General features: G+C 38.4%; 2 protein-coding genes and 1 non-coding gene across 3 annotated transcripts; all 3 read right to left on the bottom strand.

The window, feature by feature from the left end:
• Positions 1-4,307: 4,307 nt before the first annotated feature.
• cops8 (COP9 signalosome subunit 8) lies at positions 4,308-21,855 on the bottom strand. Its single transcript, XM_027154015.2, has 7 exons — positions 21,652-21,855; positions 19,683-19,753; positions 19,543-19,591; positions 16,951-17,083; positions 8,125-8,232; positions 5,533-5,595; positions 4,308-5,145 (listed from the first exon to the last, which is right to left on the bottom strand). Exons 1-7 carry the CDS (start codon positions 21,721-21,723, stop codon positions 5,066-5,068), a joined length of 576 nt encoding a protein of 191 aa, XP_027009816.1. The 5' UTR covers positions 21,724-21,855; the 3' UTR covers positions 4,308-5,065.
• On the bottom strand, positions 8,782-10,806 carry trim63b (tripartite motif containing 63b). The gene has a single exon (XM_047815274.1). It carries the CDS (start codon positions 10,248-10,250, stop codon positions 9,219-9,221), a length of 1,032 nt encoding a protein of 343 aa, XP_047671230.1. The 5' UTR covers positions 10,251-10,806; the 3' UTR covers positions 8,782-9,218.
• Positions 15,462-15,619, bottom strand: LOC113647357. The gene has a single exon (XR_003441653.1). It is a non-coding gene; the product is annotated as a U1 spliceosomal RNA (small nuclear RNA).
• Positions 21,856-25,309: the final 3,454 nt, after the last annotated feature.

Here is a 25,309-nt window from a genome sequence, read left to right as displayed (position 1 = left end):
TCATAGCTGCAGCGCAGTCAAAACTGACATCCAACACAGAAAGGGATTACCATGGCCAAATTAGCATCAGAACTGAACCATGGAGCAATGGATGAAGGTGGTCTGGTTGGATGAATTCTGTTTTATTTTGCATCATGTGGATGGCCAGGTCCTTTACTTGGAGAAGAGATGGCACCAGGATATGGGAAGAACGCAATTAAGCAGAGGCAGTGAGATGTCAACATGTGGGCAATGTTCTGTAGGGAAACCATGAGACTTAGCATGTATGTGAATGTTACTTTGATATGTGCCACCTACCCAAGCATTGTTGCAGACAAAGTACACCCCTGCAGGGCAATGGTACTCTCTAATGGTATTGGACTCTTTAAACAGGATAAAGTTCCCTGCCACAATGCAAAAATTGTTTATGTATAGTTTGAAGACAAAGAGTTTAATATGTTGACTTGGCTGCCGAATTCCCCATATCTCAATCTGATTGAGCATCTGTGGCATGTACTGGACAAAGACGGAAGCCCCACTTCAAACCTTACAGGACATAAAGGATCTGTCCATACCTGAAAAGGTAAAACGTGTTTGTTTGCACAAGGTAGAACTGCATAATTCTACACATGTGGTTTTAATGTTATTAACAGAATAATTAACAGCCAGGTGTTACTTAGGAAATGGTGTTCTTTAGTACATTGTCTCTAATATTATATATACATGTCAGGTATTAAGTATATATGTATATATACATGTAAGGTATAGCTAGCTCTTTAATAAAGACAGGATTGTGGGCTGGATCAGAACTAGATACTAAAATTTTCGCTCTGAATGTTTGTACTCATTTCGGTTAAAGTGTTTTCTTTTGGATCTGCTAAGGAAAAAAGCCACAAGAAAAAACTTAAGCCTCAAAGATATTTTTAATTTTTTAATTAATATAACTTCCTTTTTTTGTTATAATGTATAAAATATTATTTAGCATTATTTAAGAATAAGATATAAACAAATAATAAATAAAAAGAATGGTTTTAGCATGTTGATTATGCTCATTATGAAATATTAAAGGTTAATATCAAGTCAAGAAGCTTTTATAGTCATTTCAACCACATATATTACATATAGTTGCAGTACACAGTGAAATGAGACAGTTTCTCCAGGACTGTGGTGCTACATAGAACAAAGACAGAGCTATGGATTTAAGTAAGTTTGTCCCAGCCACATAAAGTGCATCTGTGCAACCTGGTGCAAACAGAGCAAGACAAGACAAAAGAAGGTTCAAAAATTGCAAGACATTACACAAAAGACGATATAAAAAAGACAATAAACAAAAACAGCACCGACCAGTGTAGATACTGTATGTTCAGTCAGGATAGTGTGTGCAGAAATACTGGAATGAATACAGTATTATACTGTAGCAGCAGTTGCATGAGGTAATGTAAAGTTTTGTGCAGAACAGCAATCAACTGAAATGTGAAAGCTTGTGCAAAGAGCAAAAAACAGTGTGATGATAATATAACTCTCCAAATAAGGCTGACGTCTGCACTACTGTTTATCTGACTGCTTCTTTTATTTACTTTTAGAAAGACACGACACAAATCATTTAGTTGCTGTAGCAAACATTTCCAATGCATGGACCAAATGCAGAGAGTAGTTTACACACTAAATAAAATCAGTTGACACAGCTGGAGTCAACCGGAGGTGATTCCACATGTGTAAAGTCAAACACCTCTATGAGTACAGAGATTTATACTAATGTAATGTATAAAGTACTAGACTTAAAGAAACTAAATTAAAGAATCAAGCAAGCATGACTGTTAGGGCAGGAAAAAATTATTAACTCTCTCCATAACCAAACTCATTCAATCTCTGTTTATCCTCATTACCCTGTTCCAAATGTTGCCTGTGACTCATCTTTCCACATGGAAACATGTTCCCTTCTGATGTGGTACGGGAAACATTCATTCATTCATTCATTCATTCATTCATTCATTCAGAAAGTGATTCTTAATGATTCTCTGTATACTCAAGTAACATGCAGCATCAGCACAATGACTGTAGATTTTTTGTATGATGTGAATAACATTAGAAAACTGTTAAAAGTGTTACTGTTAAAACTTGTCTTGCAAATCAAAAAGAATTACAATTAATATACAGTATCTCACAGACATAAGTACACCACTCTCATTTTTGTAAATATTTTATTATATCTTTTTATGTGACAACACTGAAGAAATGACACTTTGCTACAATGTAAAGTAGTGAGTGTACAGCTTGTATAACAGTGTAAATTTTTGTCCGCCTCAAAATAACAACACAGACATTAATGTCTAAACTGCTGGATACAAAGTGATGATGTCTAAGTGAAAATGTCCAAATTGGTACCAAAGTGTCAATATTTTGTGTGGCCACCATTATCATCCGTTTGAGGATGCCTCACAAATGCTCAATAGGAGACAAGGAGACATGCTTGGCCAGTCCATCACCTTTACCCTCAGCTTCTTTGGCAAGGCAGAGGTCGTCTTAGAGGTGTGTTTGGAGTCGTTATCATGTTGGAATACTGCCCCACGTCCCAGTCTCTGAAGTGAGAGGATCATGTTGGCATTCATGGTTCCCTCAATAAATCGTAGCTCCCCATTGCTGGCAGCACTCATACAGCCCCAGACAACAACACTCCCACGACCATACTTTACTGTAGGCAAACTTGTCTTTGTACTCCTCACCTGGTTGCTGCCACACACGCTTGACACTATCTTGTCTTCAGCAAACTGTTTACCTGCTTTCTTGTGCATTATCTTTAGAAGAGGCTTCATTCTAGGACGACAGCCATGCAGACCAATTTAATGCAGTGTACAGCGTATGGTCTGAGCACTGACAGGCTGATCCCCCACTCCTTCAATCTCTGCAGCAATGCTGGCAGCATTTATAAATCTATTTCACAAACACAACCTCTGGATATGACGCTGACCATGTGCACTCAACTTCTTTTGTTGACCATGGCGAGGCCTGTTATGAGTGGAATCTGTTAAACCTCTGTATGGCCACCGTGTTGCAGCTCAGTTTCAGGGTCTTGGCGATCTTCTTATAGCCTACGCCATCTTTATGTAGAGCAACAATTCTTTTTTTCAGGTCCTCAGAAAGTTCTTAGCCATGAGGTGCCATGTTGAACTTAAAGTGACCAGTATGAGAGAGTGAGAGTGATAACACCAAATTAAACACACCTGCTCCCCATTCACACCTGAGACCTTGTAACTAACGAGTCACATGACACCGCAGAGAGAAAATGGCTAATGGGCGCAATTTGGACATTTACACTTAGGGGTGTACTCACTACTGTGGCCAGTGGATTAGACATTAATGTCTGTGTTGAGATATTTTGAGGGGACAGCAAATGTACACTGTTATATAAGCTGTACACTCACTTTACATTGTAGCACAGTGTCATTTCTTCAGTGTCAATATGATATAAATATAATATAATATAATAAAATATTTACAAATATGTGAGGGGTGTACTTACTTCTGTGAGATACTGTAAATGTCCCTTTTTTATAAAATGCTGGGCCCAATACTACTGCTTTGCTGGATCCAGAAAAAAAAGTAATATGGAAATGAAATGTAAGTGAAATGTCATTTTAACAACATTCACAGCTAATGTAAAAGAATGTAATAAAATTAAGACAATGTAAAATGTATAGATTTTTTATAATATAAAATTTCCATTTTTTAAATGTTATTTTACATTGTCTTAATTAATACTATTACATAGTGTTGATTGTTCTTTAGTTGTTAAAATGCTCATAATGCTTATCCTCCCCCTGTCCCTTTGTTACAAAAGAGCATCTTGCAATATGCTTTAGTCTTCAATAAACAATGCCATACTGGACAAATTTAACAAACACCACTTTTCCATAACACCCTGCAGACTTTGGCATAGCATCCTTTGCCTACACATGTGTACCAGATGCTTCAGCTGTCTATGACCCCTGACATCTTTGGAGTTCAAAGTTTTTGTCAGCTGCTCTCTTCTTTGATCAGTGTAAGATTTGCAGGACATTTCATTGGCACTGACTCAACAGTTAAAGACACTAATGCAGCAAGATCTTTTTTTACTGACATGCTGAAGTTATGTTATAGCTTAAACTCTTGCTGTTAAAAGTGTTTCTAAGGTTACAAACACTGGAGTCTTTGAGTTTATATTAGCAGTGTACAGATATGTGTGGATAACAATAGACATGCTCCAGGTGTATAGGAGAAAACAGAGGAGAACTCAGCTGTGAGTTCTTAATGTGAATTTTATATCAGGAACAGATACAGATAACTAGATATGAGTGAAATTAATTAATTTATTATTTGCTTTAGTTGAAACTGCAAATAATACACTTCAACAATATAAATGCATTTGCTATCACATGAAAACAGATCTAGATTTTGCGTGGTAATAGCCTATGCCTGCCAAAGCCAGATGTCCAAGCCACCTCCAGCCCCCTTCAGAAAAGAGCAATACAATCCAACAGCCTGATGTAGTACAATTTTCATTCTACAGTAAGTATACATCAACGGTTCATTTTATCTTCATGTTTATGTGCTTTTTCCCACTGGGAAAAAAAACTATCAACAGAGATAAACAAGAAACATGACAATCGCATACATGTAACATAAAAAAAAAAGTATTCTGAAGTGTTCTATGAATTCTGGCCAAACATTAAACCTTATTTCAATACAGCACTGAACAGCTTTAGCTTCAGTGTTAATATTCTAAGGTTGCATGTATGACATATTTCACCCGCATGGTTTGGCTTTTCCAACTGTTCACTCTCATCATCCTTTATAATGAACTTTCAGTATTAAGTAAAAACATGTAGAGTTTTTGCTCCCTGTGTACATAATAGAATGAGAGAACTCTTCATTGTGCAACTGCAAAAGCAAATCCATCTTCAACAAACACATGCATAGTGAAAGATTAGCATCTGGGAGAGTCCTGTAAGTCACTCTCAGTCAAAAACAGGAAGAACATACTTAAGACCTTTGAAATCACACGGTTTAGCTGAGAAGATGGAAAAGGGGGTGGTTAAGGGTAGGGGGATCAGTTCTCAAGGAAAGCCACGTAGTCAGTGAGTCTGGCCAGCTGCTGCTCGTTTGGAACCAGAGAGACAGGGGGAGGATCTGGAAAGAAAGAACAGCAAAGAAGGGAGTATGAGTCTGACACGAGAATATAAATCTCATAAAACATCCCCATTCTCTACACAAGTACTGCAAAGAATCCTGTAAGGAGAATGTGACTAAACTCATTGAGCTGCACAATGTGTAAAAAAAAAAAAAGTGTTAAAATGTGCATAACACAGCAGCACATGTATAAAATTAAACAAGCTGGCAGGGAAAAAGTGGGTGAAATGTGTGAGCAGTACTTCATGTGGTCACCATGGAGAACAGTGTGTTTTTCTAAATAAGAGGGGAGAATAACTGACGCATAACAGACAGATGATTCAGACCTACACAAGAAGCAAAATGGAAAACAAAATTTTTTAAACAAGAAAGAAAGAGTGCCCCCACCTGGTTTCTGTGGTAATATCATCCGGGCGTTGGGATCTGCCTGCCATCCGTGACTGATTACACCTTATGAAAGAGAACAAAGTCTGAATTGGTTTCTTATGTGAAAAATCTCACCTTTTCTGTTATGGCATGCTGTGACACCATAACATAAACTGACAAGAAAACAAGAAAAAGGGGGAGTTGATGAGTTTAATATAATATATTTAATATAAAAGCTTATGAAGTTTCATAAGATTAGTTTATGGATATGATGGTATATTAATGATGAGGTAAAATGCTTTGCACATTTGTCACACTTGAATGTTTCAGATTATCAAACAAATTTAAATATTAGTCAAAATTTATTTAAAGTTAAATATTAGTCAAAGTTAACATAAGCCACGCTTACCCCAAACACTTTTTGACACAGGGCCATGTGGGATAGGATTTTGTTTTCCCTTAAGAATAAAAACCTTCATTTATAAACTGCATGTTGTGTTTACTTGTGTTATACTTGACTAGTATTTAAATTTGTTTGATGATCTGAAGCATTAAAGTGTGACAAACAAGAAAAAAAAATAAAAATCAGGAAGGGAGCAAACACTTTTTCACACCTTTTGTCTATGTTTGTCTATGTCCATATATAAGAATATGTGCATGAATATCTTGCATGACATGACCAGTGCCATGAAAGAACCAAAACACATGGCTCTTAATTATTGTTGCTTGTACAGCCATGGCCAAAAGATTTGAGAACGACACAAATGTTAATTTCCATAAAGTCCATTGCTTCAGTGTTTTAGATCTTTTTGTCAGATGTTACTATGGCACAGTGATAAGTGTCAAAGGCTTTTATTGACAATTACATTAAGTTTATTCAAAGAGTTAGTATTTGCAGTGTTGACCATAATTATTCAAGCCTTCACAGCAATTCACCCTGGCATGCTGTCAATCAACACCACCACATTCTGACTGATGGCAGCCCATTCATGCATAATCAATGCATTTTTGTTGTCTTGTTTGTCAGAATTTGTGGGTTTATGTTTGTCCAACCAGCCATTCAAGTTCCCAATGGTATTAAGGTCTGGGAATTCTCCTGTTCATGGACCCAAAACTCTGATTTTTTGTTCCCCGAGGGACTTAGTAATCACTTTTGCCTTATGGCAAGGTGCTCCATCATGCAGGAAAAGGTGCATAGTTAGAGGTGCTCCATCATGCAGGAAAAGGTGCATAGTCTTGGATAGTTAGAAGTTGTTTATGCGTGAAACATGGCTGGTGGTAGTGCTCACCTTTTCTAATCCGGAAAGGGGTTTAATTAGAGAAATTGACTTTACCCCAGTCTTTAGCAGTCCTTTTGTACCTTTTGCAAAATATCAGTCTATCCCTGATGTTTTCCTAAAGATAAGTTATTTCTTTACTGCCCTTTTAACACCAGGCCTTTCTCCAAAAGTCTTTGTCTTACTGTGAAGCGGGGATCACACTGCGATTTTTCATAATCTTACTGAAAGTTGCTTGAACTGTACAAACATGATCCCCATGTCACACTGTGGAATCTCAGTTGTCATCATGTCAAACTGTTTAAGTCAAGACACGTCAAAATTGGATGCACACAAGAAGACTTGCCTGTGGTTTTACATCATTAATCTGTGACATGTTCAGACTGTATGCTGTACTGTCCACCTCGCTTGTTTCAACATCTTCCCTGTGGTGGTGTGAAGTTGTCTCACTATCATCCAGTTCGCCGCTCCTATTGGTTCATGGTTTGAAGCTCGTTGTAGGAGAGGTCACATTGCCAGTAAGTGTCTAAAACCTTCTGACACAGCCAGAATTTAATCGGGAAAAAAAAAACTGAGCGCAACATCTATTAATCGGCTATCAGTGACCAAACCAGCGATCTGACTACAGATTTTACTCTAGGATTCTAGAAATCTATTAGGATTTTAGGATCATCTTTAGGACACAGTCCTGGCATTTGCTGGACTTTCTTGGCCACCCACAACAATTGATCCTCTCTCCTTGAAGTTCTTGATGATATGATAAATGGTTGATTTAGGTGCAATCTTTTTAGCAGCAATATCCTTGCCTGTGAGTCCCTTTTTGTGCAAAATGATGACTACACATTTCCTTGCAATTAACCATGGTTAACTGAGGAAGAACAATGATTTCAAGCACCACCCTTTTAAAGCTTCTAGTCTGTTATTCTAAATTAATCAGCATGACAGGGTGATCATCTTATCCTCATCAACACTCTCACCGGTGTTAATGAGAGAATCACTGACATGATGTCAGCTGGTCCATTCTAGGGAAAGCTGAAATGCAGTGGAAATCTATTTTGGGATTAAGTTCTTTGACATGATTGAATCATAAAAACTGAGAGACTTTATGAAAATTAATATTTGTGTCATTCTCAAAACTTTTGGTCACGGCTGTATATAATGTCCCACATGCAAGAACACATAGTATTTTCTACTATTAATAAATTAAATCTGACTGTTTTAAGGAAAAGTTTGGGTTGGGGCTCAAGGAAACATAAATCCAAAAATATTGATCAAGACATGTTCGGCAAGTAGCTAAATAAACACTTATGCTTTTTGATTTTAAATAGAATCTTACCCTTTACTGCTTCGTCCACAGAATATCCCACAAAAGAAGCAAAGTCCTCTGCACTGATTGAGGTGTATGCCTGGGCTACAAGGCCATATGCCCTCCTGCGGGTCGACTCTGATAAAATATAAAACCAGTGACTTTGGTGATCAAACTTTACAAAGTACAAATGGTGAATCTGTTTGTATATAATCTGATCCACACTTGTCAACCAACATTGAAAAAACATCTTCCCAGAGAATTTCTTCCCAAATACTTGCATTTTCTATACCCAAGAATGAAACGGCACTTTTACTCAGACAAAAAATAAAGTCACTACATGGGTCAAATGGGTCACTAAAGCAAATGAGATGGTGGGAGAAACCATTTTGATCATGATTCATAAACTTCACAAAGTGTTAGCAAAACATGACTCAAAAGAAATTGGCTGCTTAATATCCTTCACTAACTTGCAGAATGAGTTGCAGAAAAATCAGAGGTCAGAAATAGGAGATCGGTTCATCTGTCCTACATTGACATACTATTCCAAAGCCAACTAAAAATAGGCCAGGCTGTCTTTCATAAGCAAACATAGCTCAAACATGCAATTTGAAGACAGAAAAGAACAATGCTAACTTGTTTTCTTCATGTATACACTTCTAACACAAATAAAAATGTCTCTAGATCTCAATTTAATTCTTTTATTTTACATGCAGCAGAATAACCACAGTAATCACAAAAACTTACTTCTACAATGCAAAATAAGTTTGTATATGATCTGTTCATTTTACCTCCAAGTCAAGTCAAGTAGCTTTTATTGTCATTTCTATATATAGCTGATGCGGTACATAGTGAAATGAGACAACGTTTCTCCAGGACAGTGTAATGTTTTCCGTTCATTTCAGAATACACAGTGTACTCTCACATAGACACAAATATATAAACTATCATTACGAAAGTATCAAAATTGCAGTATTTTATTAGAAAGTAGCTTTGTAGTTTTCAGTATTGTTTAGCTGCACACCCTGTAAAAGCACTTAAAATCTGTTAAAAATACATTATTTCGCAATATGGTTTACATTGTCCTTCACATACACCAACTCTTCACACACCATGTGTCTAGTTCACTCCTCTTCCTCTTCCTCTGCATCTTCATACTCTTCATTATCGACTGCTCCAAAGTCCATCTTGGACAATAACGCCTCAATATGGGCTGTGAAAAGAATAAAATGGTCCATTCTCTCAAAACCAGGTTCGGGTCTTTCCTCAGCCAGGGAACTCTTGGCTGCATCCTTTGTCTGTGCAATGAGACCCTTGGAGGACTGCAGAAAGTCTGCAGCATTGCTTTGTTCAAGGGCCTGAACTGCTGTATCAGTGAGCTCTGTGCAAGCTTGTAGCCGGTCTCCGTAACGTCTAGCTAGCTTTCTTAAAACTGACACCTTTTCGTCCTGCTCTTTGCTTATACGCTCCAAGAGGGCATTCTTTCGTTCCTCTAAAGCCACATATAGAGCATCAAATCGCTCCCCAAGCTTTTGCTTAGCATGTTGGGCATTGTCCTGAACAGCTTTGCAAACTTCCTCCATCTGGTTTAGCAAGGCCTGCAGCCGTCCATTACCTGCAACCAGAGCATCAATGGCGTTGCTCATCTCTCCTTTTTGGGCCTGGTAAACACTAGCAAGAGGGGAAACTTCACAATCCTTATGCTGTCCAAACACTTTACACAGTGAGCAAGTGGGAACCTGGTGGGTCATACAGTAGATGTTGATCTTTTCATCCTTGTGCTCCACACACAGTGGTTCAGTGGAGACTTTAGGTTTTACAGGTACTGCAGTTGTTCCACAACCTTCTTGCTGCTGTTTGTAAAGATCAATAATGTTCTCTACTAGAATATTCCTTTGAAGTCCATGTACACCATGACGATCAAGAACCACTTCAAAACGGCATGTTGGACACCTGAACACCCCCCCTGAAAACCGGTAAGGGTTTCGAGAGTCGTAAAGGTCACTAGCACATCCACGGCACAGGTTATGTTGACAGGGGAGGATCACTACCGGCTTGGTGAACATATCAAGACAGATTGGACAACTAAGCTGCTTCTCCAGACTCTCCATAGAGCTAGGAGACCCCGTCAGTGAGCCAGTCCTCTGGATTTCCATTCTAGCTGGTGTCTAATGCTTGCTGGAGTATCTGCAGTAATTATAGTAACACTGCACAAACATGTCCCACCAGCTGTCAGTCCTGCAGCACAGCCGCAAAGGCTTTATACCAACCTCTTTCTGCCCGTGACACTCAATCAGACCAACCAATCAAGAGCACGGCTTGTTTTTAAGTCTCTTTTTGGAGAAACAAGACCCCAACTCCCATCAGCCTCCATATGTCACATGACTTTAAGTGTCGAGGACACAACTCTTCACCCTTTCCAGTAACAAATTCCTTCCCCGATTAAATACTTCAGCAGTAATAAACAAGGCCAATCTGCTGGGCCATGTACACAGTCATATGGCTATTTTATTAGCTATTACAAATTCCTTTTATCTGTCTATTTATCGGAATACTAATTTTGTAGAACTGTAGCCTTGGCCTTTCAAAGAAAAGGCAGCTCTAGTTAAAATGTAAAACATTACAGAATGCAGAACAAAAACTCTTTTGTTATATGCCATCTTTATTATGTTAAACTGCACAGCCTGGCCTATGTTTCTACCAGATAGTTAATATATTATCTACATCTATACTATAAAAAAAGATCATATTTCACTGAACAGTAAACAATCATTTTAGTATATACTGTAAAACAGTGCTACTTTAGCATAACCTTATCCTCACATTATGTCAGACTGACCAACATCCAATGTGTTGTTGAACAGAAAAACATTTTAATGTCTAGATATACACAGGGAACACATTGCTACATGAGCAAATGGCTATTTATAACTTCTTGCCCTGGTCTGGGTGAATCATGTGCACGCAGATGAGGATCAAATGGATAGTGTGTGTAAGTGATTCCTTCACTTGGATCAGAAGTGAATTTCAGAGAATTGTTTTGCTCTTCTACTAAAATGTGCACCATTTTTCATATTCATACATGTATGTCTATCTGTCTGTCATGTAAGTCTGAAATGAGACAACCTCACACACTTCATAACTCTAAATATTCTGCTTGTGAAATAACTGTAAAGTGCAGAAGAGCTGAATAACATAAAGAGCAGAAAGACTGAACAGCTTTAAATGGTTCCAGGAATTCAGAACATGCTTGTCCTAACTGACGGAAAACAGATATCCATATAAAAATCCCAAAGTTCAACATAAGCACAACAAACTAAAACAAATCCCAAATAAAGTAACTGATAAGCACATGGCCAAAGCCTTGAACTGAGATTACAACACAGTACAAGACTGATTGGGTTACATGACTCAGCCATACTCCCCAAAACTTCTACACAAGCTTTGTACTTTACACTAGACTTATCTTTAGTAAGCATCTAAGATTGTTTTGAGACTTTGTGATTGTTGAAGAATGCACTGAAAATCACCCAGAGGAAGCAGGAAACTGTATGTAAGGAATACATGAAGAGTTGCTTTTAACTTGATTAGCTTTGGTAAAACCACAAAACAGTGCTGACTGTAATAGCAGTTGATGACATAGTGCAGACTATATTTGCCTTAAAAATTAAGTCATAACACTAAGACATAATCATTTACACTAAAGGTTCACTTCATTAGGAACACATATATGTGTTAGACACCTATACACTCATGCACTTATCTAATAAGGCAATCATGTGGCAGCAGCACAGTGAATAAAATCATTCACATAAAGTTAATGTTCACACCAAACATCAGAATGAAGAAAAAGACTGATTTCTGTGACTTTGATTGTGCCATGGTTGTTGGCATCAGATGTCTCAGAATGTGCAGTTCTTTCAGCCTATTCAGTTGTTCTGTATACAAAAATAGCTTATGCTGTGTGGCTGTAAACCAACAAAATGTCTTTCTCTGATGCATGATCATTTCCTCCGCCAAACAGATAAAGCATTTCGAAATTTAAATATAGATATTTATAAAACTGAAATTTGTATTTATACACACGCAAACTGAAGAAGTGGTTTCAAACAGACATAAATCTCTCAGTAGGTTAGATATATCTGATATCTGATATATCTGATCTATATTCTGATGATGTGACCGTGCTTCAGCAGTATTGTTCTCCTGATCTTGAGTGTTGTTATACTGAAAACCCTATCTATTAAATGCTTAACCAGAAAGTAGAACATTTTGGATCACTGTTACACTACAAAATCAGCGCCTATCAAGCCATTCCACAAGATGTATTGGGGAACATCATGGTCCAACTGATTCCTACATGCAGGCAGAAATTAAAACTCTCTAAACCTGTTATGAAAAAAATCAAATCAGTAGACAAGGAAAACTGGAAGATCTTCAGTCACGCCTGGATTGTACTAACTGGGATGTATTAAGGACTGCTACCTGAGTACAGCTAAATAAATGTGTTTGTTAAATGTGAGACAAAATCATCACAATTAAAAGAACCAAAGACTTAAACTACAGTCTGAGTGAACTGAATTTATATAATACACTAGTTTCACTATTTGAGTTGAATTACTGAAATAAATGAACTTTTCCCATGACATTCTCATTTATTGAGATGCACCTATACATTTTGCAAAATTATATTTGCAATTGCATTTCCTACTTGTCGTTGTAAAAACCGTGACGTATTTCAAATGCAAACGCAACCCATTTGCATTTCCGTTTACACGAAATTTCAAATGGAAAAGCAAAGTCCATCTGCAATTGAATTTCCTGTCTTTCGAGTTATGACTCTGCCATATTTTATTCAAATTAGGAATTCCCCATTTACTATTTCACTTCCTCTGGCGTCACGTAGGTCACGGAGCCTGCCAAAACTCAGACGTAATCATAATTCCCTTTGCATTTGTGTTTCAAATGCCTGCACGTAAACCTGTCAATCATTATTGGGGGGTGGGATTACATTATGGGGCATGTTTGTATCTGGACATGATGTCATTCACAGTCAACCATCGGCCCAAACAGAACATGTGCAATTACGTTGGTTTTTATTTACCCTTTAACACAGTGTACTGGCAACCTTTTCTGAATTTCTGTCTAAATAAAGTTTTCCAGTTTCCCCTAAAGACTATCCGGTGGTAATGGTTGCTATTCCCTCTGGTCTAAAGATGCTTGTTAAAAATACCAGTCCTCAGCCTCCTGCATACTCCTTGATGCTGACATTGGTTGTTCTATTCGGGCTCTGTTCCAAAGGGATATTGTCTGCAGCCCTACTATTATTTTATTTTGGAATTAATGGTTTTACTGATGACCTCTTGTGGAGTAAAATGTGGAAACCTCCCCATAAATACTTAATCAATAACAAAATCAAAGAAATTTCCTTTAAGCCATCATTTTATTGTTCGTTTTTTTTGGAATGGTGTTTTGTTGTTGTTTTTCTTCCCTTCTCTTTTGCCCTCACTTTTGTTTTAACAGGTCAGGGTGTGTCTGCCAATCACCGTGATGCATGGTGATGACAATGTGCAGCTCCACCAATGGGGGCGCCCTATGTGGGATTTAAAAGGCACACCTGTGCAGGAGGCGGGAGTTCTCTGGCACGCGGCGTCTTTTGTTTGTCTGGTGGTTGACTCGTGTGGTTTTTGTTTTGTCCTGTACCATCCTTGTGTTAATTTGTTGGTTAAGTCTGTGTTCTGTGCTGTATCAGTGTTCCATGCCTCATTCTGGTCCTGTCTCTCTAATGTTTCCTAACGACTGTTATCTGGCTGATTAAATATCAAATCACACCATAAATGGGGAAAGAGATAGAACAGGTAAGACATCACGTGATGTACATATGCAACACTGAGCCACAGCTATTTGTTTAGAACACTAGGTTAGTGACACGTGCCACCCCTTGTATTTTTGTTTCTAGTAAGTGTAGTGTAGTTAGGGCGTCTTGCCCGCTGAAGATGTTTCTTTTCGTTTAACGTATGGTTTATCGTGACTGAGTTAGATTAGAAGTTTTGTTTCCGGTTTAGTAAGATTGTTTTGTTTCTTTCCCTGAGTTGGCACGGTCTTGTTCTTTTCTCTTGTCCCTGTTTTGATGTGAATTATTTTGGGTTTGTTTCTCGACTGTACATAGTTTTGTAAACATTATAATGTATATAGTTTGTATATAATGCTTGGACTGGTTGGTGATGGTATGGTTCACTAGAATAAAAGACACTATTGTGGACTTGGTGGTTTCCAGTTAGTACTTATTTCCAGTACACGTTCAGTGTTTTAATGTTGCACCCTTGACCCCTAGGCACATACAAAAAGGGTTTGTAACAGAGTTGCTTTCACTCAGTCTGATTTCTGCTCTTTCATTAAGGCTCACATCACATCTTGTCCAACATCCGGCTGTGCTTTAAAATTGTTTTATTCAGCTTTTTCTCCTTTGACAAATGTTATCAGAAATATTTCCTAATTAACTTGCAACTTCTTTTGGCTAAATTTAGTATTCATATATGTAAATTGGTGGTGAAAGCCCTTGCCTTCACATTTTTGCTTGACTTTAGCTATTTATGTAAGATTTTGCCCTTTTTAAAAATGTATATATTCTTGTTTCTGTATTTCACTTTTGTTTATTCAGTATAGCTCTGACTGATGATTTTATCCTTAAAAAGTAATAATAATAAAAAAAAAAACAGTGTAATGGCAAAGTCAATCTCCCAGCTCTGAAACAGACGTCTCAAAATACAGACATCCAGCCTTTCATTCACTTTACTGAGGTTCGCAAAAACAACCTTATTAATTTTGCTATTTGTTAAGCCCATAAACTTACTTAACTTGTCTAAAATTATATGGCTTTTCAGTAAGAGGTCATCAGTAGAGAAGGAACTGTCTTCAGCCTGTTGTGAGTCGAATTCATGTGTTCTGTTCTGTTCGCTGACCACAAGGCGCTCAACACGGCAGTCGACTGTAAATAACGTCACTTCTAAATACAAACACACCCCATAATAAAATCCCACCCCACAACAATGATTGACAGGTTTACGTGCCGGCAGGCTCCATATGCGACCCCAGAGGAAGTGAAATAGTAAATTGGGAATCCCTATTGAGATTAAAATATGGACCTCACTCTGTCTCTCCTTTCACCATGAAGTCTCCTGCCTCCTGTACGTACAGACACCTTACCTTTAATTTAGTGACGTAACATACGGCTAAGTACGTTGACCCATACTCAGAATTCGTTCTCTGCGTTTAACCCATCCATGCCTTGCTCAAAGGCACCTCAGTTGTGGCCGGCCCGAGACTTGAGCCCACAACCTTCGGGTTACGAGTCAGACTCTCTAACCATTAGGCCACGACTGCCCCAAAATATCAGAAATTATGCAGTCGAGATTCCCGCATTTGGGGAATTCGCAAAGGTCAGCACAGCCCAAGTGCAATGGCCGAGCCTCGCTTTGGGCAAACCACCTCCTTGATCATAGTATTGCCCCTGCCAGGTAAGTATCACCTAACTAGATAACTAATCTAGTTATCACCTAACTAGATAAGTAACACCTAACTAGAGGAATTTCATATGATGGACTTCCAACGATCATCCCAATCCCCCCCAAAAAAAAAACAGGATTGCAGGACTTAATGACTACAGACCATTGCTCTGGCATCTAAGGTAATGAAGTCCTTTGAGCACCTCATGCTTCCCAACCTCAAATCCACCAAGACCCTCTCCCATACACCCTGCAGTTTGCCTGTAGAGCCTATGGGTCTGTAGATGATGCAGTTAACATGGCCATACACTTCATCCTCCATCCTTGACCATCTGGTGACCTGGTGCAGTCAGAACAACCTGGAGCTTAATGTTGTGAAAACAGTGGAGATGGTCGTAGACTTTAGGAAGAACCCAGAACTACCTACACCTATGTGACTCCCCAGTCAATGGTGTGAACACCTTCCATTTCCTGGTAAACATCATATCACCCATCATGTCATATAATTGCTGCGGCAGCTAAAGAAGTTCAACCAACTGAAGACAACGATGATGCAATGCTACACCTCCATTAACGAGTCTATACTCACCTCCTCCATCACCACTTGGTACACTGCTGCTATGACCGGGGACTGCAGAATGTCATTCACTCTGCTGAGGTGATTGCTGCAATTTGTCACTTCTTCAGGACCTGTAAATGTCCAGGGCCCTGAATTGGGCAGTAAAGATAGTGGCTGACACCTCTCACCCTGGACACAATCTTATCAAGGCACTTCCCTCCTGCAGAAGACTGCGTTCCAAAACAAAACCTCATGCCACAAAAACAGTTTCTTTCCATCAGCAACTGGCCTCATTAACAATATCAACCAGGACCTGCCCTGGTCTCTTATCCAACTTCTTAGACATTAAGGCACAAACCCCCTTTGTTGTGTTCATACGTGATGCATTAACGCACACAACTCAGTCAGCCGTACTGCACCTGCACCTTTACTGTACATCTTACCTTCCTAGTCCAAACTGTGAGCAATTTAAACAAAAATACTGAAAAAATGTTAGTGGTGGTTCACATGCATGTTTTATACTGATCAACATGGCATCTAACATGTGGACGCAGAATTAACAAATGTCAGTATGTTTCACTGTCAAACTGTTATGTTACTAAGTACATTTTCTTATATTTACAGTCCTCTATATACTGCTGGCATTTTGAGTTATATAAACAAGCCACTACATACATCTATACCTGTTTATTTGCATTGCTTAGTAGTTTTGGGTGTATAGGTCTGAGTTCCAACATTCTCACATTCAACATACTCCAAATGCACATTGTCACATGGACCGAGCTTAAGTACCTCTTAGAGACTCCATTACAGGAAGAATTTGTTCTGACCACTGATGGGCAGCAATCGCACTGTAGATGCCCGGGAACTCTCGCTGCCAGATACACTGTCCTACTGTCCATATAGCTGCCAGTTCTGGGTTTGCCTGTGCAAATACAGAACAGTCGAATTTAAATGTCTAATTAGAACATTTGAATAAAAATATCTTGTTATTTAAATATCAGTGTGTATACATCATTTTTATTATTCTGTTCACCGCAGACTTTAATACTTTAGAATTTATTTAACCATTTCAGATTTATGACTGTATTGCCCAAGCTTCTGAAATACAAATTAAAATTTTTTCAAATTCATTATTGTTTTTTAATTTTCATTCCATATGTGGAATAAAGTACACAGGTACTTATTAGCACTTCCAAAACACAAGAATTGCCTAATATTTCAGAATGTCATTTTTGTTTTGTTTCTACATGCCAACACATTAGATTTTGTATTTAAAAAAAAACAACTACAGCCATGGCCAAAATTGTAGGCACCCCTGAAATTTTTGAAAAGTATTTCTCACAGAAAATTATTGCAATTACACATTTCGCTATACACATGTTTATTTCCTTTGTGTGTATTGAAACACACACACACAAAAAAAAAAGGAAAAAACAAATTTGACAAAACTCCAAAAATGGGCTGGACACAATTATTGGCACCCTTTCAAAATTGTGGATAAATAAGTTTGTTTCAAGCATGTAATGCTCCTTTAAAATCACCGGGGGCAAGTAAGAGGTGTGGGCAATATAAAAATTACACCTGAAAGCAGATATAAAGGAGAGATGTTGACTCTTTGCATTGTGTATCTGTGTGCCACACTAAGCATGGAGAACAGAAAGAGAAGAGACCTGTCTGAGGACTTGAGAACCAAAATTGTGGAAAAATATAAAAAATCTCAAGGTTACATTCCATCTCCTGAGATCTAGATGTTCCTTTGTCCACAGTGCACAACATGATCAAGAGGTTTGCAACCCATGGCACTGTATCTAGTCTCCCTGGACATGGACGGAAGAGAAAAACTGATGAAATGTTGCAACGCAGGATAGGCCGGATATTGGATAAGCAGCCCCAAACAAGTTCCAAAGAAATTTAAGCTGTCCTGCAGGCTCAGGGTGCATCAGTGTCAGCACAAACTACCCGTCTACATTTGAATGAAATGAAACGCTATGGCAGGAGACCAAGGAGAACCCCACTGCTGATGAAGAGACATAAAAAAAGCAAGACTTCATTTTGCCAAAATGTTGGTGAGTAAGCCAAAATCCTACAGTCAAATATGGTGGAGGTTCAAAAATGTTTTGGGGTTGTTTTGGTGCCTCTGGCACAGGGTGCCTTGACTGTGTGCAAGGCATCATGAAATCTGAGGATTAGCAAAAGCTTTTGGGTCGCAATGTAGGGCCGTGACAGAAAGCTGGGTTTGCATCTGAGACAATGGGACTTCCAGCAGGACAGTGACCTCAAACATACTTCAAAAAGCACCCAAAAATGGATGGCAACAAAGCGCTGGAGAGTTCTGAAGTGGCCAGCAATGAGTCCAGATCTAAATCCCATTGGAAACGCATGCAGGGATCTTAAAATTGCTGTTGGGAAAAAGCACCCTTCCAATATGAGAGACCTTGAGAAGTTTGCAAAGAAAGAGTGGTCCAAAATTTCCGGGTAAGAGGGGTCAGAAGCTTATTGATGGTTATAGGAAGCGATTAATTTCAGTTTTCCAAAGGGTGTGCAAACAAATATTAAGTTAAGGGTGCTAATAACTTTGTCAGGCCCATTTTTGGAGTTTTGTGTGAAATTATGTAAAATTAGCTTTGTCCTGTTTTTTTTTGTTTTTGTTTGTGTGTTGTTTCAATACACACAAGGGAAATAAACATGTTTATAGCAAAACGTGTAATTGCAATACTTTCCTGGAAAGATTTCAGGGGTGCCAACAATTTTGGCCCTGACTGTATGATGTGTTCTGTGACACTAAACATGGTAAAATAAAACATATGGTCCTGTAAAGGTCACCACGGCTTTAAAGAGCAATGCAAAACATTGTTGACATGACAGGACATTGTGTAAAAAAATTATGATCACATGCATACACCAAGCAGAGGGCTTTTCACTTTAATTCACACTTGTCACACAATGCCTTCATTTTTACCCCAGTTTGACTCTCTCCCAATATTTTTCATTAGGATAGAAATTAAAGTAAATATACAGGGGGTGGACAATAAAACTGAATGTTTAGCATTAACACCTATGTGTGTAGCTTGGTGGGCAATCTTCACTGATTTCACATTCCATAAAAGCAAAGTGTGATGAATTAGCCGAGCAATAACACAGTTGTACATAAAATATGTATTTTAATGCGTATCAGAGTTCAAAAGCAGACAACATGTTTGTGCACATTTCGCTGGTGCATCTGTGACCAGGGCAACTACGGTATCAGGGGTGGTGTACTAACCTGGCTTGTAACTAAAAAAGATTAAATCACAGCTGTGCAAATTACAGGAAAATTAAACACACATCTCGATTCAGTTTGGGCTGCAATCTAATGATCTCAGTAGGACAATTGTTTATTACCGTTTTAATTGCTTGTGGAATCCGCTTCCAGAGATACCTTGCATTGTTCCTGCAGAAATGTATTATTATTATTATTATTATTATTATTATTATTATTATTATTATTATTAATCAACAACAACAAAAATAATAGCACTCACATATCATTGTGCAGCAGGTAGAGGGCCAGTAACTGGGAATAGACTTGAGGAGTTGCGATGCCACCTGGAGCCTGTAACAGTTAGTTGCAGTTTATCACATTTTCCGGACAGAAATTTGGGAACAACTAAACCTATATTTTATATATTGTTTAGACCAGGGGTATTTAGTATTTACCTCTTTTACTTTACCTACGGTCTAGTGTGGGTAGGTTTTCATACCAATCAAGCAGAAGTCACACCAGGTTCCACCTGTTTAATCAGTTTATTTTGGCTTTCAGTAGACTCAGGTTTCTGCTTGATTGGAATGAAACATGCTGGCCCTTTCCAGATAAGATTGGACACCCCTGGTTTAGACAATTTAATGAGTACCATGCTGTATTATCTTTCAATCTACTGTAATATCAGTGTCAATGCAAAACAATCAAACAACAATTGATAATCCTGATGCTTTTTTATTTTAAAATTTATGAGTGTTTACTTCTTTAAGTGGGTCAATAATTCAATCGCACCAAGCTCCAATGCAATGACATGAAATTCACAGATAGATAGGCAATGAGTAGCTAACAAAATCCTGTTGGCACAACCCACAGTGTTAAATAGTGTGCTGGTCACATAATTGCATCCTTTTTCATGGAGAGCCTTAGAGCGCATCTGCACTTATGAAGTGACTAATAGCTCAAGAGACTAAAGAGCTCTTCAACTCCATCCATATGCTTCTATGAGCCTTGAGAAATGACTGCTGTTGAACTTAATATGTTTCAGTCCATCATTTTCCCAGGTAAGAGACTTTATTTATTTTAACAGATAGGGAGCAGTTATAAACCTATTTATTAATAAGATATGTGAACCTCTAGGACATTATATTAAACCTCTATTGTTAGCAATGTTTGTACTTTGTTTCATACATTGTTTTTTGCATTCTTTCTGATTCAGAAATGGCTTTAAAGGATTCTCTATACACATTTTTTCACATTCTGAGAACCAAACTGAATCAAATCATGAAGCCAATATTGTGAATCAAATCAAACTGTGTGATTTTATCATAATGCAATAACAATTAAATGATTACAGGATTTACAGAAAGTAAACAACAATTAAATTTATTTCAAAACCAAGAGATTTATTACTTCTACACAGACATAAAGCTAGAAAATTTGGGGCATTAAATAACATTCAATAAACTTTATCTTTGGTGTTTAATATAACAAGTATTTCTAATTTCTACTGCAATTAAACTTTTCTCCCTTCACTTCCAGGACACAAATATTTATGTTTAATAGACAAAGCTATATTTCATTATGAACACATTTAAGCTAGTAGAATATTAGACTGTTGAATATTTCATTATGTTTCACTACTCAACCCACCGCACTGTCTGTTTACCTCAGGAACATAATATTTACCAAATTTTCATACAACATTTTTACATTTTCATTTCTGGCATTTAGCAGATGCTGTTATCCATAGTGAATAGTGACTTACATTTATTTAAATTTATACAACTGAATTAAGGGCCTTGCTCAAAGGCCCAGCAGTGGCAGCTTGGCTGGTGGACCTGGGATTCAAACCCATGACCTTCAGGTCAGTAGTACAACAGTTTAACCACTAAGTTACAACATCCACATACACGTTAGATTTTGTAGTTACAGTACAGTTTAGTAACACAATAGTTTGTGTATGTTACTGTTAATTGTATTTATAAGGTAAGTTGTCTGTATTTAATGCTGTGCTACTGATCCTCTGACCTGTCTGTAATAAAGGTGTATTTTCTTCTCTATATTAGCAGGTTTATGGCGAGTAGCTCAAGCATCACAGTCAGCACGACACAATAGGTTTATTTATTAATAACATAAAGGGTTAATATTACACCCTGTAGCTGATGTTTACTGGTTAATTACAGCCCTGAACTCAAAGCTAATGTATTTCACTAGAAAGCGGACAGCAGTCAGCAAACACAGCGCTGTTTTACCTCCAGCTCCTGAGTTTCACATTGTTCCAGAAGCTTCTCGTAATGTTCTCCCAACATGACCGCCACTGGCATCTTCACCAAACCTCACACAAAACACAACGGCAATGTTTCTGCTAACCGGGAAGGATAAGCGAAATGCTAAAGGATGGTGTTTTTTTTTTTACTTCTTCTTCTTTGTTTTGCATACACAATCATGTCCGCGAACATCGCCACCTATTGAACCGAATCATTTAGACAGTAATTTGTACAGACTTCTTACACTTCTGATTTTTTTGCCCACTTATTGTTGGCGCATTACTGCCCTCAGCTGGACTGGAGTGTGGAGGCGTTGAGAGAATGTGTGCTGTATGTTCAAGGCGACCAAAGTGTGCAATTCATGCAAATATAATATATTACAGAATCAGAATCAGCATCAGCTTTATTGCCAGGCATGTTTTCACATGCGAGAAATTTGTTTTAGTGACATAATCTCCACAGTGTAACAGAATGACATATGTAGTATAGATGAAATTGTATGTACACATTTACAGGTGTGAAATGTGCAGTTTAAATAAGCATGAAATATACATATGCAAATAGTATACAATATATACAATTTGTATGTACACATGTGCAAATTGTGAAATGTGCAGTTGAAGTAAACAAACATTCAGAAAATATGTATGCATGTATGTACAGAGTGCAAGTTTGAAATGTGCAATTGAGGTATACATAGTGCAAATATTATGTGTTGTGTGTTCCATGGTGTTAATTGTTCATCAGGTTGATTGCTTGAGGGAAGAAACCGTTCCTATATCTGGTCCTTCTGGAGCTCAGGGCTCTGTAGCGCCGACCAGATGGCAACAGTTCAAAGAGTGAGTGTGCTGGATGTGAGGGGTCCAGGGTGATTTTCTTTGCTCTTTTGCTCACTCTGGAGGAGTACAGGTCTTGAAGAGTGGGGAGAGTTGTGCCGATGATTCGCTCAGCAGTCCGGACTACCCTCTGTAGTCTTCTGAGCTCGAATTTGGTGGCTGAGCTGAACCAAACAGTTACCGAGGTGCAGAGGATGGATTCGATGATGGCAGTGTAAAACTGTTTCAGCAAATCCTGTGGCAGGTTGAACTTCTTCAGCTGACGAAGGAAGTACAACCTCTGCTGAGCCTTTTTCACAATGGAGTCAATGTGAATGTCCCACTTCAGGTCCTGGGAGATTGTGGTTCCCAGGAATCTGAATGACTCCACTGCTGTGACAATGCTGTCCATGATGGTTAGTGAGGGAAGAGCAGGGGGTTTCTCCTGAAGTCCACTATCAACTCCACTGTCTTGAGCGTGTTCAGCTCCAGGTTGTTAAGGCTGCACCAGACAGCCAGCCGCTCAACCTCCAGTCTGTAAGCAGACTCGTCACCGTCCTGGAAGAGGCCGATCAGTGTGGTGTTGTCTGCAAACTTCAGGAGCTTGACAGATGGGTCATTAGAGGTGCAGTCATTCGTGTACAGGGAGAAGAGTAGTGGGGAGAGAACACAGCCCTGGGGGGCACCAGTGCTGACGGTGCGGGTGCTAGATTTGAGTTTTCCCTGTCGCACTAGCTGCTGCCTGTCTGTCAGAAAGCTGGTGATCCACTGGCAGACAGAGGAGGGCACGGAGAGCTGGGTAAATTTGGGCTGTAGGAGTGATGGGATGATGGTGTTGAAAGCAGAGCTGAAGTCCACAAACAGGATCCCCACATGAGTCCCTGGTCTGTCCAGATGTTGCAGAACATAATGCAGTCCCATATTGACTGCATCATTCACAGACCTGTTTGCTCTGTAGGCAAACTTCATGCAACAACTTAAAATGGTGGTGAAGACAGAAGACTACTCCTTTATCTCATGTGATACGATTCAGATACACACAGGTGGATTTTATACACAAATGCCATATTTCCTTCCAGAATGTTTCATTTTAGTTAGAAGAAGTAAATTTTGTTGCTCTATATGCTGATGAACATTATTACTATGGCACCCAGTAACAGGAGGAACACCTTATAACTACAGTTCTAGTTAGTTAGATTTGTTTGTTTATCACAAATAACCTATTAATGGGTTATTACTGGGTACAAGGCAGGACAAGTTGTTATTAATTATGCAATAAGTTGATTGTTGATGATTAGATGTAAAGATGAAAAGCAGTAAGAAAAAGAATGGTAAACGTTTATTTTAATATTCATATTTTTCTCTATTTATATTCGTGGAATGATGCTTTAAGACAATGTCCATTATTTAAACTGTAAATTATAACTGAATATTAGAGTATAGCATTTTATATAAATCTGTAAACAAAATGTTCATTAAATAAAGCATTCAGCGTCAGTTCAGACAGGCCACATAGTTAAGCTCGGCTATTAGCTGATGTCAATTTTTTAACCCCGCCCATCAGCTGATCTGATTCCTAAGCGCGCTATTGGTCCCTTTCAAACAGGGCGCCATATTTAAATGCTTTTTTCAGTCTGTCTGCTTGGCTGTTTCCTCTGCAATGCTGCAACCCACCTCCTCCCCTAGCTCCTCCTTGGAACTGTGTGTTTAACTTAATCGGTGTCATTCTGTTGTCACTGATGCAGTGTCTGTTCTAAAGTCCCCGTCGTTTTATTTTTACTTTACTGTATGACATTTAGTGTGGACAGCAAAGTAAGAATTTCATTATGCAGGGAAACATGCTTTCTGTCTGTGCATATGACAATAAACACTTTGTATTTGAATTTATGATGTGTATACCCATGGCCTTTGTCTGAATTATATAAAAACAAGTAAATGATTTAGAGCAAACTTGGTTACATAAATCAAATCCATAAATATATTCAGAAATCATATTCAAGATTTTCACTCTATTTTTTACCTAGTCATCCACACACCCTTATAGTGGCTCTAACAATGGCAGGAGCTAATGGCATGTTATAGGAGGAGTTGTTCCTCCCCTAGCCTTATAACACACTGACAAGAGAGCCGACTGCTGAGAATCACAACTGGCTGAGGGATAGACTCGGAGGCAGGTTCTCAGAAATGTTTTGGCTTCTCTTACCTAAACAAGAAGAGGAACCATACAACATGGCAACACTTTCTGTCTAAAATTGTGGAGTCAGTGGGGATTCATGGACCTGAAGCAATCCTAGCCATCATTGCCTTGTCGATCATGCAATGGAGGGCCTTAAGTTAGCAACAACTATAAGCAGACATTGGAGGCTGAGGGAAAGCAACTTTGGAGCTGTTCTTAAGTCAAATCTTATAACTGCTTTTTTGCCAGTGTGCTGGTGGGACAGTAGCAAGCAGTAAATGGTATTTTGAACAAGAGTGGGGGCATTAAGGCATTCACCACTGCAATACAGCTGCCAGACCATGAGACAGGCTTGTGTCTCTCTCCATTAGGATTGTTGGGAGCATCTCATGAGTTTGGAGGGGTATTTAGTAAACTCTAAATGGTGGATTTCCTACCTCCAAAAGCTATGTAGCTCCTTTTGCCTCTCCAGTGGACCAGTTTCATTCAGTTAATATTTTCAGGTACATCCCAGCCTTAAGCACTCTTTTTACTTTTTGATCTTACTTTCCAATTTAGACTATAAAATTACTTAACCTATAACCTTAGCGGTGAATAACACACGCACTAGTTTATATATTTATATAATGCAATTGATACGAGTCTTATATGA

Source organism: Tachysurus fulvidraco, chromosome 6 (genome assembly GCF_022655615.1).
Source record: "Tachysurus fulvidraco isolate hzauxx_2018 chromosome 6, HZAU_PFXX_2.0, whole genome shotgun sequence".
NCBI classification, from domain to species: Eukaryota; Metazoa; Chordata; class Actinopteri; order Siluriformes; family Bagridae; genus Tachysurus; species Tachysurus fulvidraco.
Note: the sequence above shows the minus strand (reverse complement) of the source record. Positions and strands in the feature narration are given on the sequence as shown.